General features: G+C 41.3%; 1 protein-coding gene across 1 annotated transcript in view; it reads left to right on the top strand.

Annotated features, from left to right (window-relative positions):
- The window catches only part of LOC311050220 (nesprin-2), a 92,875-nt gene extending 87,304 nt beyond the window's left edge, over nt 1-5,571 (top strand). Inside the window, exon 13 of the mRNA XM_084064203.1 lies at nt 1,170-5,571. Coding sequence (XP_083920329.1) covers nt 1,170-1,362 — 193 coding nt within the window. The 3' untranslated portion in view covers nt 1,363-5,571. The remainder of the gene's footprint in view (nt 1-1,169) is intronic.
- Nucleotides 5,572-15,992: the final 10,421 nt, after the last annotated feature.

Here is a 15,992-nt window from a genome sequence, read left to right as displayed (position 1 = left end):
GTTTAGTTACTAGTTAATTTTCAGATATAAATCATTATAAAACATACATTAACCACTTTAGCCCTATTTTATACCTATAAGCTATTTGAAAATAGCAGATCTACAAGCTCACAACGTGTTGCGATGCACGCGTTCTGAGCTTGTAGATCTGCTATTTTTGAACTTGCACTAATAATGACTTTAGTTGATTTTTCACTCTTTAAAATATAGTATTTCTTAATTATTAATAATTACAGCTTGTAGATTGGCTATTTTCACGATTTTAAATTGTTTTTAAATAATAATAAAAAAGGAACATACAAGATTTCCACCCACAGCGAGTCACATTCTAGCTGCTGAAATAAACTTCCCATTTAGATCATTGTTGACAAACGAACAGGGGACTGGTGTCTAAAAAAAATAACTTATTGACAGGAAAATCGTGCATTGATACTTTTACTCAACATTTGAGTACTTTTTCCACCACTGCTGACGTGTACACAACATTTTTGAAAACGGTTATTCGAATAATCAAAATTAAATACATGAATTAATGTATTGAAATTAGCACCCAGAAAATAGCCAAAACTGAGCACATTTCGATCTATAAGGCCAAATCTAATTTGAAAAAAAAATATTAAGAGTATATGAAAGCCAATTAAAATATTTATACTATTGGAATCTTACACACCTGCTCCCAATTAATTACATCACCACAGCGCAAAAGTAGGTCAAATCAATCAATCTCTCTCTCTGGGAGCGACAATGAGAAACAGTGAATGTAGGTTTTCATAGACATGGTCGCTTGTTTCTCTCACTTAATCTGGCAACACTGATAGATAGCACGCTGCATGTTGTTGACACTACTTCTCTGCCACATGGCTACTCCAGTCGGCCAGTCGGCTAGCCCGTTGGCTAGCCCGACTGGACATGTCCGGTCGGCCCTGGGTCGGCCGAAAAGGTCCCGACGGACCCCCGACGGACCCCTAACCGACTGGCCGACTATATACGACGCTTCCCGACGCCGATTCGGCCCCGATTCGGTGCGGTCTGGGAGCCCCTTTACACTCTTGGGAGTTACAGTCCTTGTAAGGGTCCATTTGGACACCTGGTGGTCCCCGGTGGTCCTCACGTTGAGAAGCACTGACCTACATCTCCTCTGTCTGTCTGTCTCTCTCTCTCCTCCATAGGAGGATTTCCAAGGGTTCCATTTCCCCCTGTTGGCTCCCCCCAGCCATCATCTACCTCCTGCTAGCCGCAGCGCTAGCTCTACTGGCCTGTCCGGTGTGGGCCCTCCTGCAGCCTGACTGTCACCGCAGCAACAGACTACCACCCAGCTTCCACTGGACGCTAAGATACGTGAACGGACCCCCGCCCACCTGAAAGACCACAGACACACTGTACAGAACTAGGATTTGGCCAGTACAGCATTCACTGGCAGCCAATTCTATGGAGAGATGGTCCACTCTTAAAGGACCACCCCCCCCCCCCCCCCCCCCCCCGCCCCCCCATTTTCAACCTATCTTCGAACTCGAAATGGACCTCAGTAATGTTCATTTTAAGATGGCACCATTTCTGTTGTGCCTCAGAGGAGGGCTGTGGACAGCAACCTGCCTACCAGTGACATCGTCGGTAAGGCAGGTTTGGTCATTTCAGACAAGATCTCAACCTTTTTTTTAATTATTATTTGTGTTTATGCAAAAGAAATGTCTTCTGTTTCCATGCTCTTGCATTAATAAAACAAAAGGTTGAAAATTTGTGTTTGAAATGGCCAAACGTGCCTACTGGTAGAAAGTTTCCGGAACTGTTCACAGCCCTCCTCTGAGACACATAAATAAATAAATATAATGGTGCCATCTTATTATGAGCATTAGTGAGGACAAAATAATTATGTGAATTATGTGAGAAAGGTTGAAAATGGGCGAAGTGGTCCTTTAAGTACGAAGTCAGCACACAAGAACTGAAGCCTAGAGTTGCACTCGCAAATGGCCAGAACTCTATAATAAAATGAAATATTTTGTATCTTTGTTCACCAGCCACAACTGTCAGTTTGGACCACTGAATTAAGACAGCTTGGGGGACATCCTAGACCAATCACAGGAAACTACACAGGTCTGATGACGCTGCTATGCCAATCACGGTTCCCACAAAAGGCTTGCCCGAATATGGAGTTCCACACGTCTCCAGACTGGCCTCCTCATACTGATGTCTTATTGATGACATCAACAATAGATGACAATGGCAGGTCCTATTGATGATGTCATGACATCGTTCACATGGGCCTAGTTACAGATTGCACAGGGAAGCCACACCGTTATTAGGGGCTGTGTCCACAGAAGCAGTTTTATGAGTTGCCAGTGCCTTACTAATCTCTCAAGACTGATTCTGCTAACAGCAGAATCTGTCTGCACAACTGCCTTACACATGTAATATTGTTGTTAGTAGGGATAAACACAGAACCCGGGAGGAAGTGGACTAGGAAAGGGGAGGGGGCAAACCGAGTTTTACACCAAAAAGGCGACGGTGCCCCCAAAGTTATAAAACAAAGGACGTAAAGACTTACTAGAGCGCTCCTTTCCCCAATGCATTGAATTTCAGCACTCTTGCTGTCCAGCGTTTTTTTTAGGCGAAGCGCCCTGGGTGCTTAAAGTAGTACTGCTCAGCAATGTCACTTTGTTGATAGGTTTGAACGTTGCAGGCGTCAGTAAACGCTCCGTGCGCTTGGTAAGAAGTGCTGTGGACATGATATCCAAAGCACCTCTGAGCTAAAAAAAAAACGCTGTCTGTGGACATGCCCCCTTAGATCCTGTTTTGTTGTATTTTCTATCTCTCATTCTTTAGTTTTGTGAGTGCTGGCTACTTTTCTAGTCATTCGCTCCACCATCCTCTTGCCTCTGTGGCCGTTGCTAGGGTAATTGATGCTTTTATGGCCGTTGATTTAATCAATGGACAGAGAGTTATTAAATTAGAGGTTCGTTTGTTGATCTCGCTTTCCTATCTCTCTCTCGCAGGCACGAGCACGCCGCTCGCTCGCTCTTCTCTCTCTTTCTCTCTTTCTCTCTCCCTAGCGCTAGAAACCACAGAATGAAGCATCTAATCATGACATAATATTGAGACAAATTTGATGAATTAACTATTAACAAGACAGTCATCAAATGTCGGTTCGAGACTTTGAATTCCAAATCAGCTTTTTTTCAGCAATGGCGATAATGTTGCAATATTTACTTTTTATTTTTACTAATCCAATACGGCGGCCATGGTTAACCACATCTCTCCAAACAACTCTGTTTGGCACAGCGTTACTGCTAGCATTCAGGCTGTGCTAAGATGACGGATTGGGCCACCTTACATTTCAGGCATACAGCTGACACTTAACATTCTGACTGATGAGCACAACAGCCTGAATTTATGTATTTGGGAATCATGTCAACCATTATTTATTTATTTTGTTTGTTCTTTTGGTGAACATTTTCCCCCCACCCTGGAGAAAGGGTTAATCCCTATGAAACTATGTCCGGCTTCACACTGTCAAACAGTGTGCAAACAGGAGGCTCTGCCTGAGGCCAAGGCTACTTAAACTGGTGCTTTTTTTTTTTACGGTTTCACACTGGGACCCAAATTTTGCACTGCCCATGCTTTGGGGATCAATGCTGTATGTACATGATATTATATTCCTCTGTTAAAGTTCTTCTGGTACTCCGTTACATCTCCTGACCTACTTTTGGGTACCGAATGACTGTTCAGCACAAAATTCTTGTTCTAGAATAAAACCAGGCTCTACTGTCACAGAGCATTACTTGGTGTTTACGTTTTAAGTGATTATATGGGACAATAAGATATTATGTTGGCATTTGTAATTGTAGGGTGGGTGATGGCTGATTTATGCATTCACGCCTGGCCTGAGTACATGTAATTAGACTGAGCTTACAACACAACCTGTTGTGCATCAAGCTAACTGATGCACACAGGATGAATCGACCATCCCCGCACACACACTAAAGGAGAGCAGTTTGCTATCTGCTACAGCACCACAACCTCCAGGATCCATTCAGGGGGTTGGATGGGCATATGGGCATATCAGCATGCCCATGGGCATATATTGATGACATCAGGGCATCTCCATTTATGGGCATAAAGGGGACAAGGACTGACAGATACAGAAATTTCCATCTATGGCCATATCAGTCGGATTGGCGTTAGGTGTGCTCTAGTTGTGAAAAAAAACATGTTGCATCACGTTGTGAGCTTGTAGATGGGCAAGTTTTAGTTTTTTCGGTTGATTATTAAAAAAATATTAAAAAAATTAAGAAATTATCACCAAAAACACGTTTCAGTATTTGAAATTTAAAATGTATCGATAGTAGAAAATAATCGATAGTTGCAGCTCTAGTCAGTTTTATTCCGCTTGCAAAAATGTCAACTCTAAAAGATACTGATTGCCATGCCTTAGTTTTAACCAGAACATGGAAATACAGAGTAAAAACAATAACATGGAAATACAGAGTAAAAGCAATAACATGGAAATACAGAATAAAAATAGTAACATTCAATATTCAAGATGACTTTATTTGTTTTCCACGTGCAAGCAGCTGCAAAAACTAAATTATGTTTCTCCTAGTTAAAGACAGTAGAAATTCATAAAGTAATGAAATAAATACTGTAATCTAAATAAATAAATCCTAAAAACTAGAAGAATTCATGTCACACAAGCATAACCAGATAAAAACAGTGTAAAAACTGAACAAAATTCATCTGTAGAGTTCATCTCATCTATTCTAATGCGTAGGAATGCATAGCTCCCAAGTTCATATACTAGGGAGATTGGAGTTCAAAAGTCTGATTGCCTGGGGAAAGAAACTGTTTTGCATCCTTTCCGACCTGGCTGATGATCCTGTATCGTTTCCCCGACGGCAGAAGGGAGAACAGGCTGTGAGAGGGGTGGGTGGTGGCCTTGATGATGATGTTAGTCGCTGGACTATCATGGAAATACAGAGTAAAATCAAGCATATCAAACAAACTGTCTAGACAGCGGCTCTCCTTGAGTGTGAGTGTGTGGAGTGTGGCTGATTTATCGTGTGTGCGTTGATTAGTTTGCATCTGGTTGTCAAGCATCGCAGTGAAGCGATTCGCAATTCCTTCCACAGGCGAACCAAATGGAACATTTGTACACTCTGAGTTAAAATAGCACTGTGTATTGTTTCTGAAGCAACAGATCTTAGAATAAAGGACTCCCGCTCACTGTCTTCTTCATTTGCAATTCAATATTTACATACTGTGTACATTTTTTGGTGACTTCAAAAAGAAAACAAGTGCGATTACAGATTGAACCTTTTCTACAGAGTCTACGTCAAATACAGTGAGTAAACAATTAAGGACAGAGCTTACTACATCTAGCATGACGAGCATTTGAAGAATTTCTTCCTAAAATTATTTATGCCAAGAAAATGAGCGGTGGTAATCCGCCACATTCTTGAAGTAATCGGTTAATGACTGTCGAGACTTTTTTTTCCTTGTCTAAATTGATTTAAATCGTTATGGGAGTGAGTGTCTATAAAAAATGTTGGACTTTTGCTCCATTAATTGCTTTTCTATTACTTCCATCACATTTCTACAGACAAGGCTGTTAAACTCTCGGTTCAAGACTGTGAATGTGTCTCATCCAATTGCATTTGGTCTTCTTGAACAAATTGTGTAACTTTTTTTTACACAATTGGGACTATCCTCTTCTGTGAGTATTTTTTTTCCCCAACACAAATCATACAGGTGCACCACCGTCACACATAACTAATATTTTTATTTTTATTTAGTCATTATGCCTATAATCGATTTTAATCGTGTATTCTAGTCCACTGTTTCCGAAAAAGTGAGTCGAGACCAATACGTGGGTCGTGGACCAATTTTTATGGGTCGCAAGTGAATTCCCCTTTAGGCCTATTTTTCGTTTCCTACATTTTGTTTTTAATTATTATTTTAAAATAATAATTTAGGAAGAAGAATACGTCATGTCCTAGTATGAGTGAATAGGGGAAGGGGATCAACGTCACACGATGCCTTTGTTTGGCCCGGGGAAGCGTCAGCTGTCCCGAATCCGGGTCAAACAAAGGTGCTTATTGGTCAAAAACCCCGATGTGTGTCTCAAAGAATAGAGGTGGAGTGTTGTTCCCCCATGATGGGGTCATCCCTATGTTCCCCGGGTTCTATGTTCCCCCACCCCCATGATCACATAGTACACACTATCATCATATAGATGATCGTTTTAATGTTGTACGTTTGGATCCTGGGGAGACACCAAATGTATATTTTGGGTCTCGTGCTGAAGCGTTTAGGAGATTTTGACTGCTGTTTGTATCCACCCACAACGCAAAATATTACACAGCGATAAAGCAACACAATTATTTATTTATTTTCCAAAACAAGTTCGATTTTTCACCAAGAATAATAAGAATAACCTGTATGAATGAGGCATCTATTTTATGAATAATGTTATTTGAAATGTTTGCTTTCTCGTTTGTTTACGTTTTTTACACATCTTGTATGGGGGTCCCCAGAACAGTCTTGTTAATTCATAAAATTTGTCTCCGTTTTTCATGATTAGATGCTTCATTCTGTGGTTTCTGGCACAGAGAGAGAGAGAGAGAGAGAGAGAGAGAAGGAAACAGAGATCATCAAATGTTGAACCTCTAATTTAATAACGAGTCACTGTAGATTAAATCAACGGCCATAAAATCAACGGCCACAGAGGCGAAAGGATGGTGGAGCAAACATGACTCAAACTAGAAAAGAAGCCAAGAATGAGAGAGAGAAAATAAACCAAAACGGCTTCTGATAATGGCGTGGATTCCCTGTTGCAATCTGTAACTGTATGAACGACGTCATGGCATTGCAAGTGACCTGAGTGTCTTTGCAGAAACAATCCGGGAACCCATTTGGTAAAAAAAAAAAAACATGAGGAAAAAATATTTCTTTCCTTTGTTTTTGCCTCTGGGGGCATCACCTCCCTTTTGGTGTAGAAACAGGAACTTGGTTCGGCTCCTCCCCTTTCTTAGTCCACTTCCTCCCGGGTGCTTCTTGTGTTTATTTCTATAACTACAACACTACATGTTTAGGGCAGTGGTGCTCACAGATTCTGCTGTTAGTACAGTCCCAACCAAAACAACACTAGCCCCGTTCCCTCTCTCACTCTCTCCTCTTCTCTACCCCCCCCCCCCCCCCCTAGTTCTGAGTTGTTCATATAGTTGTTCAACTACTAGCGACGTAATGATTTTTTCGAAACAAGGTCGTTTTAAAAAAATCACCAAATGAATAGTTTGAGGTGAAATATTTGCAGACGTATTTTCGCATTGTTCATTTATTCAGAGCTGGGGAAGTAGGAGTACACCCCCCTCCTCTTCACATCAATTGATACCGCAGTGTTTGATATTAATAATAACACCTTTGTTGTGTGGGGGGGGGTGCCCTACTACATCATACAAGTGTCAAACAAAAGTAGTGAAAATAGCACATAGCAGCTTGTAGATCGGCTATTTTCACTATTTTATGATAATTTATTTTATGATTTTAATAGTAATAAAAAAGTAACGGTTTTGGACATACAAGGTTTCCACCCAACAGCGACAATATTGTTCTCATGTGTTTGTTGTTGAACAGACTGAATCTGAATAAAGGCTAATCTTATATGAAAAATTATAAACAGTAATGCTGTATATTAAGGTCACGTCTTATAATGAAAGCTCAGTGTAACGGCACATTATAAATACCATAACTTAGTCAGTTATAAAGTGTCTTTGTTATAAGTTGCTATGCATAATTCTAAACATTTATAACGAGTATTAAGAATCCTCGTAAGTGCATTATAATGCATTATAAATGCAACCATAATGCACCAGCACGCATAATACTTAATAAACCTTGTTATATGTTGTCATACATGATTATAAACATTTCTAAAGAGTCTTATAATGCCTAATGTGCTTATAATGCATTGTAGACCTGGCCTTACAGTCTTAAAAAAAAAAAAAATCTTGTCAAACTGGGGATCCTTGAAATGAAAAAAGTTGAGAATCACAGTACTAACCCATTAAATCGGGAAGGCATCTGTGTCATTTTAGATTTTAGCGTTGGCTGTTCAAAAATAGCACTTGTACATCTTGTACATCTGCTATTTTTGAGCATTTAGAAGGCATTTGTAGAAGCGGCCTCAGGTCTTCATCAGTGAGGTGGTTATAACAGACAATGGGTGTGTGTGGTAGTGAATGCACTCACCTGATTGGTCGTCTTTAACGTGCTCTCGTGCCCGGGTCACGTGCCACTACAGGACGGCTCTGGGCTAAGTCAGTAGGATAGGTGACACTGCTAATGCAATTAGCAAAGATTAGCTGCCATTCTGAATACTCATTAGAAGTGGTGTGTGTGTGTGTGTGTGTGTGTGTGTGTGTGTGTGTGTGTGTGTGTGTGTGTGTGTGTGTGTGTGTGTGTGTGTGTGTGTGTGTGTGTGTGTGAGAGCATATGAGTGGACATAGTTGAGTGGTGATGGTGTGTGTGTGAGAGAGAGAGCACGTGAGTGGACATAGTTGAGTGATGGTGTGTGTGTGTGTGTGCGTGTGTGCGTGCGTGCGCGCGCTCGCTCGCTCGCAGCAGTCATTCTTCTATGAATGTGTGGGGGGGGGGGTGAGCGAGTGGGCACCCACTCGAGTGTGTGTACTGTAAGCATGCAATAGGGTCCATGTGCTAGCCATGTGCTTCTGTTTGCATGTGTTTGTCACTTCTTGTTTGTGCATCTTTGCCCGTGATCATTATGTACACCCTTTGCACAGCATCTGTGTTTGTGCATTCGTGTTTTTCTTTTTTCCCTCAGGTATTTGTGTACACTGTATACGTAGAGAGTGTATACGTAGAGAGAGAGAGAGAGAAGACAACGTGTTCTTAGTTCTTACGTACACAAATACCTGGGGGGGGAAGTGTTTTTGTTAACCACTTGAACTCTTGCGTCCCATTTCTGGGGGTAACATTCGGCGAAAATAGTCTACTACAACCGTATTTTGTATTTATCTCAGCTGTTCCCAACCTTTTCTGGATCAGGGTCCACCCATCTGACCACTTAACGCAGTGGGTGGGCCACGTGCATTTTCAGCGCATGTTTGTTTTAATGATTGATCAGTCGATCGATTGTGTTGTGGCTTTTATCAATGGCACTAACGTAGTATAGTCCTGTTCCTGTTTATTGGTATCACAATGAACATTAATAGCTCATTTGCATGTGATAGCAGGGGCAGATATGTTCCCACATCAAACATATCTGCAAAACATCATTCTTCCACCTCCGAAACATTTCAAAACTCTGCCCCACACTCACACTAGCTGATTCAGAGAAACGTGTCCACGCCTTCGTCTCCTCCAGGTTGGACTACTGTAACGCACTTCTCATCGGGATCCCTAGGCTCCAGTATATCCAAAACAGCGCGGCTAGGATCCTGATGAGAGTGCGTAAACATGAACACATCACACCCATCCTCCGTTCACTCCACTGGCTCCCCGTCTCCTTCAGAACCGAATACAAGGTATCCCTGCTGACACATCAGTGCATCCACGGCAACGCTCCGAGAGGACTAAAGACTTACCTTTTTAGCAAAGCATTTTCTTAGCTGGTTTTACCTCTAGGTTATATGCCCCCATGTTTTTAATAGTTTTCTTCTAGTTTCCTAATTGTTGTTTTCTTTTATTGGTGTGATGTTTCTGTTTTTATGCAATTGCCTTCTGTAGCACTTTGAGATTTCTTGTAAATGTAAAGTGCGTTATAAATAAAATCCATTATTATTATTGTTATTATTATAGCTAGCAGGAGGCAAAATAGACGCATGCCCAGGTAGTTTAACCCTTTAAAGGTTTCATGACATTCAGTTTTACAACACTTTAAAAGTCTTTGTCATGGTCCTTCAAACGTGCATAAAAAGTTTTAACTGAAAATTCCGCTCCAGTGAGCCATTGCAGGTGTTTTTCTCTCACATTTCTAAAGCCTTTTCAACTGCAATGTCAAAAGTAATCTTTGCCTGCGGGTGTCGCTGTTGAGGGATTTTGCCTGTCAATCATCGCCTCTGCTCCGCCCCCCCAAATGAAAGGATAGGGGAGGGGAGGGGCGGGGAGGAGAGGGGGCGGGATTAAGTGACTATGACATCAAGGTCAAGGGGCTAATCCCAGATTACTTTTCAGCCTAATTATTAAAAAAAAACAGACCACAGAAAATCCACTGAATGTTCAAAGTTCAGTTTTTTGGGTGTAATTGAGGTCATAAAACCCCCCAAAAAACATAAACAATTTTTTTTTTAAAGTGAAAATGAATGTCATAGAACCTTCCCTGTCAAGACCGGAAACGCATCTGTGTCATTTTTAGATTCCTTTGGCTATTCAAAAATAGCAGCCATACAAGCTTGTAGGTCTGCTTCTTTTTTTTTTATCGTGAAAATATGTGCAAATCTTTACAAATGTTGTCTAAATCCGAACAGTTTTCTGAAAAACTTATGTTGCTATAACAGTGGTTCTCAAACTTTTTCATGTCAAGGACCCCCAAAATGATATGTATTTGGCCGCCGACCCCATCAAAATAAGTTGTCCCAGGGACCCCCCCAGAAGCAAAGATTTGTGTTAAAAATGTTTAAAAAAAGATTTGCACAAATGTTCAATATTTTTCCAAAAATAGCAGATCTACAAGCTCGTAGCGCGGCACTTGGTGCCCCGCTATGAGCTTGTAGATCTGCTCTTTTTTGAATAGCCAAAGACATCTAAAATGACACAGCTATGAGTTCCCGAAATGAATGTGTTAAAGGCAGATATACACATTCCTAGGTGAGATGTCCTTTCCCGCACTCATTCAAAATCTTCCACTCAACATGCCCATATTTTCACGATTATCCCCCTTTTCATGCAGTGACACCACAACAGCACACCAAGTACAGACAGAGCCAACTCATGTCAACTTTACCATGAGGGTTTAAGTGGCTAAAGAAATGATTCAAGAGCAAACAAACAAACAAAAAACTATTCGGGACGCAAGCTCCTACAATGCTTTAAAGAATTAAGATTCACAGGGCTTAGGGTCAAATATACGCTTCATTTATGCTACTTTTTTATTATTATAATTATATATTATAATTATTGACAGGAGAGTAGGCTGACAGGAAATGGGGAAAGAGACATGCAGTAAAGGCCGTCAGGAACGGGACTCGAACCCGCAACACGCTGTCAGGCTACATTGAGTCTAGGTGCCCGGACCCATACGCCAGCGGTCCAGGCCCACTTTGTTGATTATTAACGGTTGTATTATCATTATGCAGTAATCTTAGCGGGTCAACTTGTAATTTCCCCTTGGCCCACCAGTTGGCCCCGGCCCACATATTGGGAATTGCTGATCTATCTGAACAATGTGTAGAGGGGTACAGTGTCTCGTTGTGCCATGTTGGATGGAATCTCTGTGTGTGTGTGTGTGTGTGTGTGTGTGTGTGTGTGTGTGTGTGTGTGTGTGTGTGTGTGTGTGTGTGTGTGGGGGGGGGGGGACTGGTGGAGTGGCGTGTGATGGTGAACGGGGGCGCAAACAAGCGCTCTCGCTGGCGTGCGTGTTGACCAGCATCCGGAGGCCAATGGTAGTCCTGCATGAATAGGGACGATTGTTCCGGGGGGCCGTGTTCGGGGGAAGGGGGGAGAAATGCTTCAAATTCAATTACTGCTTACATAATTTCATGTTCGTCTAGGAATTCGCAGATAGACTTTCAACCCCGTGGACAAAACAAAGAGTGATGGGAAGGCGAGGGAGAGACACATTTGCACTGAGGCACATGTTTGCTGTTGCTTGTTTGATGGAGGACCCATTGTATCATGGTGATGTGTCTCATGTAGCGAGCCATTTTGTGTCGGTTAAGGCCTATAATTGAAGCGAGGCATGCACGAGAACGAGAACGCTGAAACCGCGTTATTTATCCTCCTCTGTAAAAGCAACAGAGGAGAGAGAGAATGGTAGGAAAGCAAGGCAGGTATACAAAAAGATAGTGTGTGTCTGAGAGAGAGAGAGAGAGAGAGAGAGAGAGAGAGAGCATTGTAAGTAAGGTGGGTAGGGAAAAAGATAGTGTGAGAGAGAGAGAGTGCTTGTAACATATAAAGAAAGAGTGAGTGAGAGAAAGAGTGCAGGGAGGTATAGGCAGATATAAGAGAGAGAGAGAGAGAGAGAGAGAGAGAGAGAGCGAGCGAGCACTGTAGTGGTAAAGAAAGAGAGACAGTCCCAACAGGATTCCAATCAAATTCCAGTGCTGGTGTTGCTGGGTGTGATGGAATGTCTGATGGTATGTGTGAAGAAGCCAGGCTATTGATTCACCACGAGTTTCAATGTCACATCCCTTGTCAACCATTCATTTTGGACAATGGCTTCTAAGTCCCCCATTGCACAGCTGTGTCTAAATGTATTGCCATATATTTTCGCAAACTATGGTTCATTATCATATATGGGGTCACCAGTCTACTTCCTGGAGTCTCTGCGTTACAAGCAGTAATGTGTTTTGAAGCTCCAGTCTGGGGTTTTCCTCCAAGAACGGCTATTGTATTAGCCACCCATCGTCAGCAGCAATACAGTCATTCCTGCCTCTGAAAACGCCTTCTCTTCATAACGCACAGTAGACGTATTCCAATAATGCAAGAACAACCATGATTGAATTAAAGTTCTAAATGAAAATACAAACCGTACCAAAATGCAGTGGTGGGAAAAGTACTCAAATTCTTTACTTAAGTAAAAGTACCAATATCACAATGTAAAAATACTCTGTTACAAGTAAAAGTTCAGAATAAAAAATGTACTTGAGTAAAAGTACAAAAGTATTGGCATCAAAATGTACTTAAAGTACCAAAAGTAAAAGTACTAAATATTTGAAAATAGCCGATCTACAAGCTCACAATGCGTCGCGATGCGACGCGTTGTGAGCTTGTATATCTGCTATTTTCAAATAGCCTAGGTTTAAAATAGGGCTAAAGTGGTTAATGTATGTTTCATTATATCATAATTTATATCTGAAAAGTAACTAGTAACTAAAGTTTTCAAGTAAATGTAGTGGATTAAAAGTACAATATTTGCCTCTGAGATGTAGTGGAGTAGAAGCAAAAGTATTGGAAATTGGAAATACTCAAGTAAAGTACAAATACCTCAAAATTGTACTTAAGTACAGTACTTAAGTAAATGTACTTAGTTACTTTCCACCACTGCCAAAATGTCATAAAGAAAGCATTCTCCGATTATGTCATTTTGCCCTTGACCTTAATTGTGAGCTTGACTTTTGAGACCAAAATGTTAATCATCTTTTTGGGGGAAGCCTTCAGATAATTCCCACCAACAAGTCATCAAGCCATCCGTTCCTTGAGTTATTTTACTATAAGTCATGGACAGGACTGATACCAGTACTTCCTCATTGCTGCAGGCAGGGTAAAAATGGATTCATATAGTAGGCGATCCCAGCTGTCTCTGCATACTGGTGCTTCAGGTGATCTCTTGACAGCTAGATGCATTTTCCATTTACAGCAGACAAGCAGGTGCACATGAGAGGAGTTTGTGTCTGCGTTTAATTTCCCTTGTGTTATATATCCAGTAAACTTTAGTTTTTGCTTTCCATGGTTTCATAATTTGAATAAACACTATCATTCCTTGTGGTACAATGCCTGCAGGGAAATCTGTAATTTACCCTTTTCCTGAGGCAAAGGTGATTGTAATAAAGCGTGTTCACATTCGCACTTCTTAAGCCTAATTTATGATGGAAAATAGCCGATTTAGAAGCCCACAATGCATAGCTTCGCCAGCTCAGTGGCCTTGATGTTAGGGTTCGATCCCCGGCTGGGTCATACCAAAGACTCCAAATACTACCAAAGACTACCAAAAAAGAAAATGGGACCCAATGCCACCCTGCTTGGCACTCAGCATCAAGGGTTGGATTGGGGGTGAGTCCCTGTGACACATTAGCATACTTTTACATCAAGCTGCCTCATGTTAGAGAAACAGGAGATAGGCTCCTGCCCTATGGGCCTCATGGCTCGGCAAGGCTTACTTACAAGGCCACAATGCGTCCCATCCGCGGCACATTGTGGGCTTTTAGGTCGGCCATTTCCAATGAGCGACACCGCCGTCCAACGAAGTATGAATCGGGCTTTAAAGTGACCTTGCGTAACTTTTATGAATCCGGCGTAAGCATACCATGGCCCATGATATCGTAGAAGATATCAAATGTTCCTATGATTCATGTTATATGTCATCGTTTCATGGGAACTTATTTTAATAAGCTTAAGCATAAATCTAAGAAAAGTTGTATGAATGATGTCCCAGGAGGTATAGAATTCAATTAGGTCAAATATTTTTAGCAAACATCTGCATATTTATCACATTTGAAGAGAAAGAGCAGCTCTGTCTCCATTAAATTGTGTGTGCAGTGTTGGCACAGCCAGCCCGTCCTCTCTGGGCAGCCAGGTTGGCCTGTTTCTATGCCAGGATGTGATCACCAAATATGCAGTTCATCATAATGACTCTCAGTTTTAATTTTCTTTTCCTCTTTTGTTTTTTTTGCCCCACTAGTGAGATCGCAGGGCTCGTCTGAAGGATTATGTTGGCCACATGAGACAGATTCAGAGTCATTATAACCTCCTTGGTGAAGGTAATTAAAGGACGACTTCACCAATTTGCAACCTATCTTCATATAATTGGTCCTCACTAATGCTCATTATAAGATGGCATTTTTATGTCTATTGTCTATGTCTCAGAGGGGGGCTGTGGACAGTTCAGAAACTAGAAACCTGCCTACCAGTGACATCATCGATGGGGAATCCAAACTAATAGAAACGGCAGGCTTTCTATTCCTGGAAAGTTAGCATGCTATAATAATGGAAGCCATTGTTCTCACGTTAATAAATGAATAAATAATAATAATAAAATCCTGTTTGAAACAAAAAACCTGCCTAACGATGATGTCACTGGTAGGCGGTTTCTTTTTTTTATATTTACATTTTATTCCACAATTATTCCAGAAAAAGAAAACGTTAAGAACTGCCACCACCAGCGTCTAGACTCCGGGGGTGGGGGGGGTTCTCTCTATTAAAAGCTAATCTTATATGTTAACTGTTCACGGAGTCTAATGGCCAAAATGTTTTATCTTTTGTTCAATAAAACTTTTGGTTTGCAACAACTTGATCTCTTCTTTCATTGAAATCTAATGATGAGTTCTAGCTCTATGGAAAGAGCTTCACTGGAATTGAAGCTCACTTCTCGTTCAGCCTGCTGTTCCTATCAGCAAATGTCGCTATTTCACCTTCTACCGTTTGCGATACATTATAATCTCAATACAAGTCAATGATTTTACACTTGATTTTATTACCGTAGTAAACCTTTTCATAACACTTTATGTTTCAAATCGCTAGTTTATAGTTAAAGTTTATGTTTCTAGGGTTTCTACTGGTTCCACCGTGTGAAGACCTGCCCTCGCTGCGGTTGCAGCCAATAGCATTCATTTCCGGTTGCATATAGAAAGGTTCCGGATATAGAAAGATGGCGGATTTGAAATCGCTGAAAAATAGGCTTAATTTACGGTCTATAGAAACCAATGGCGTAACGTTATCCATATTTGTTTACGGTCTATGGGAAAGACCCGCATACGGATCATGGGACCTATAGGCATTAAAGTGTATATCAACCGCCCACACTCCTGCTGTCTCCCCTACTGCCTGTCTCAAAAGGAAAAACAATGCTGAGGGTGAGTGGACAGCCCTAGCCTTTAAAAAAAACACTATTGCTGTTAGGGTCAATAGCTTGTGAGTTTTTTTCTGAAAGGCAGCGATCCGTAATGACCTCATTTAACAGGAATTCTGACCTACAGTACTCCTATCTGTAAGATCAGATTCGGTCATGGGGCTTTAGCGTGTAAGTGTAGCGCATTGTGCTCTACACATGCTGCAGTGGTTAATCACATGTAGACCTGCTGGCCTGGAGATCAAATCCCGCCAGA

Source organism: Gymnoscopelus microlampas, assembly GCF_963454915.1.
Source record: "Gymnoscopelus microlampas genome assembly, chromosome: 8".
Taxonomy (NCBI): Eukaryota; Metazoa; Chordata; class Actinopteri; order Myctophiformes; family Myctophidae; genus Gymnoscopelus; species Gymnoscopelus microlampas.
The sequence above is the reverse complement of the archived record's forward strand: the minus strand, read 5'-3'. Positions and strand labels throughout refer to the sequence as shown.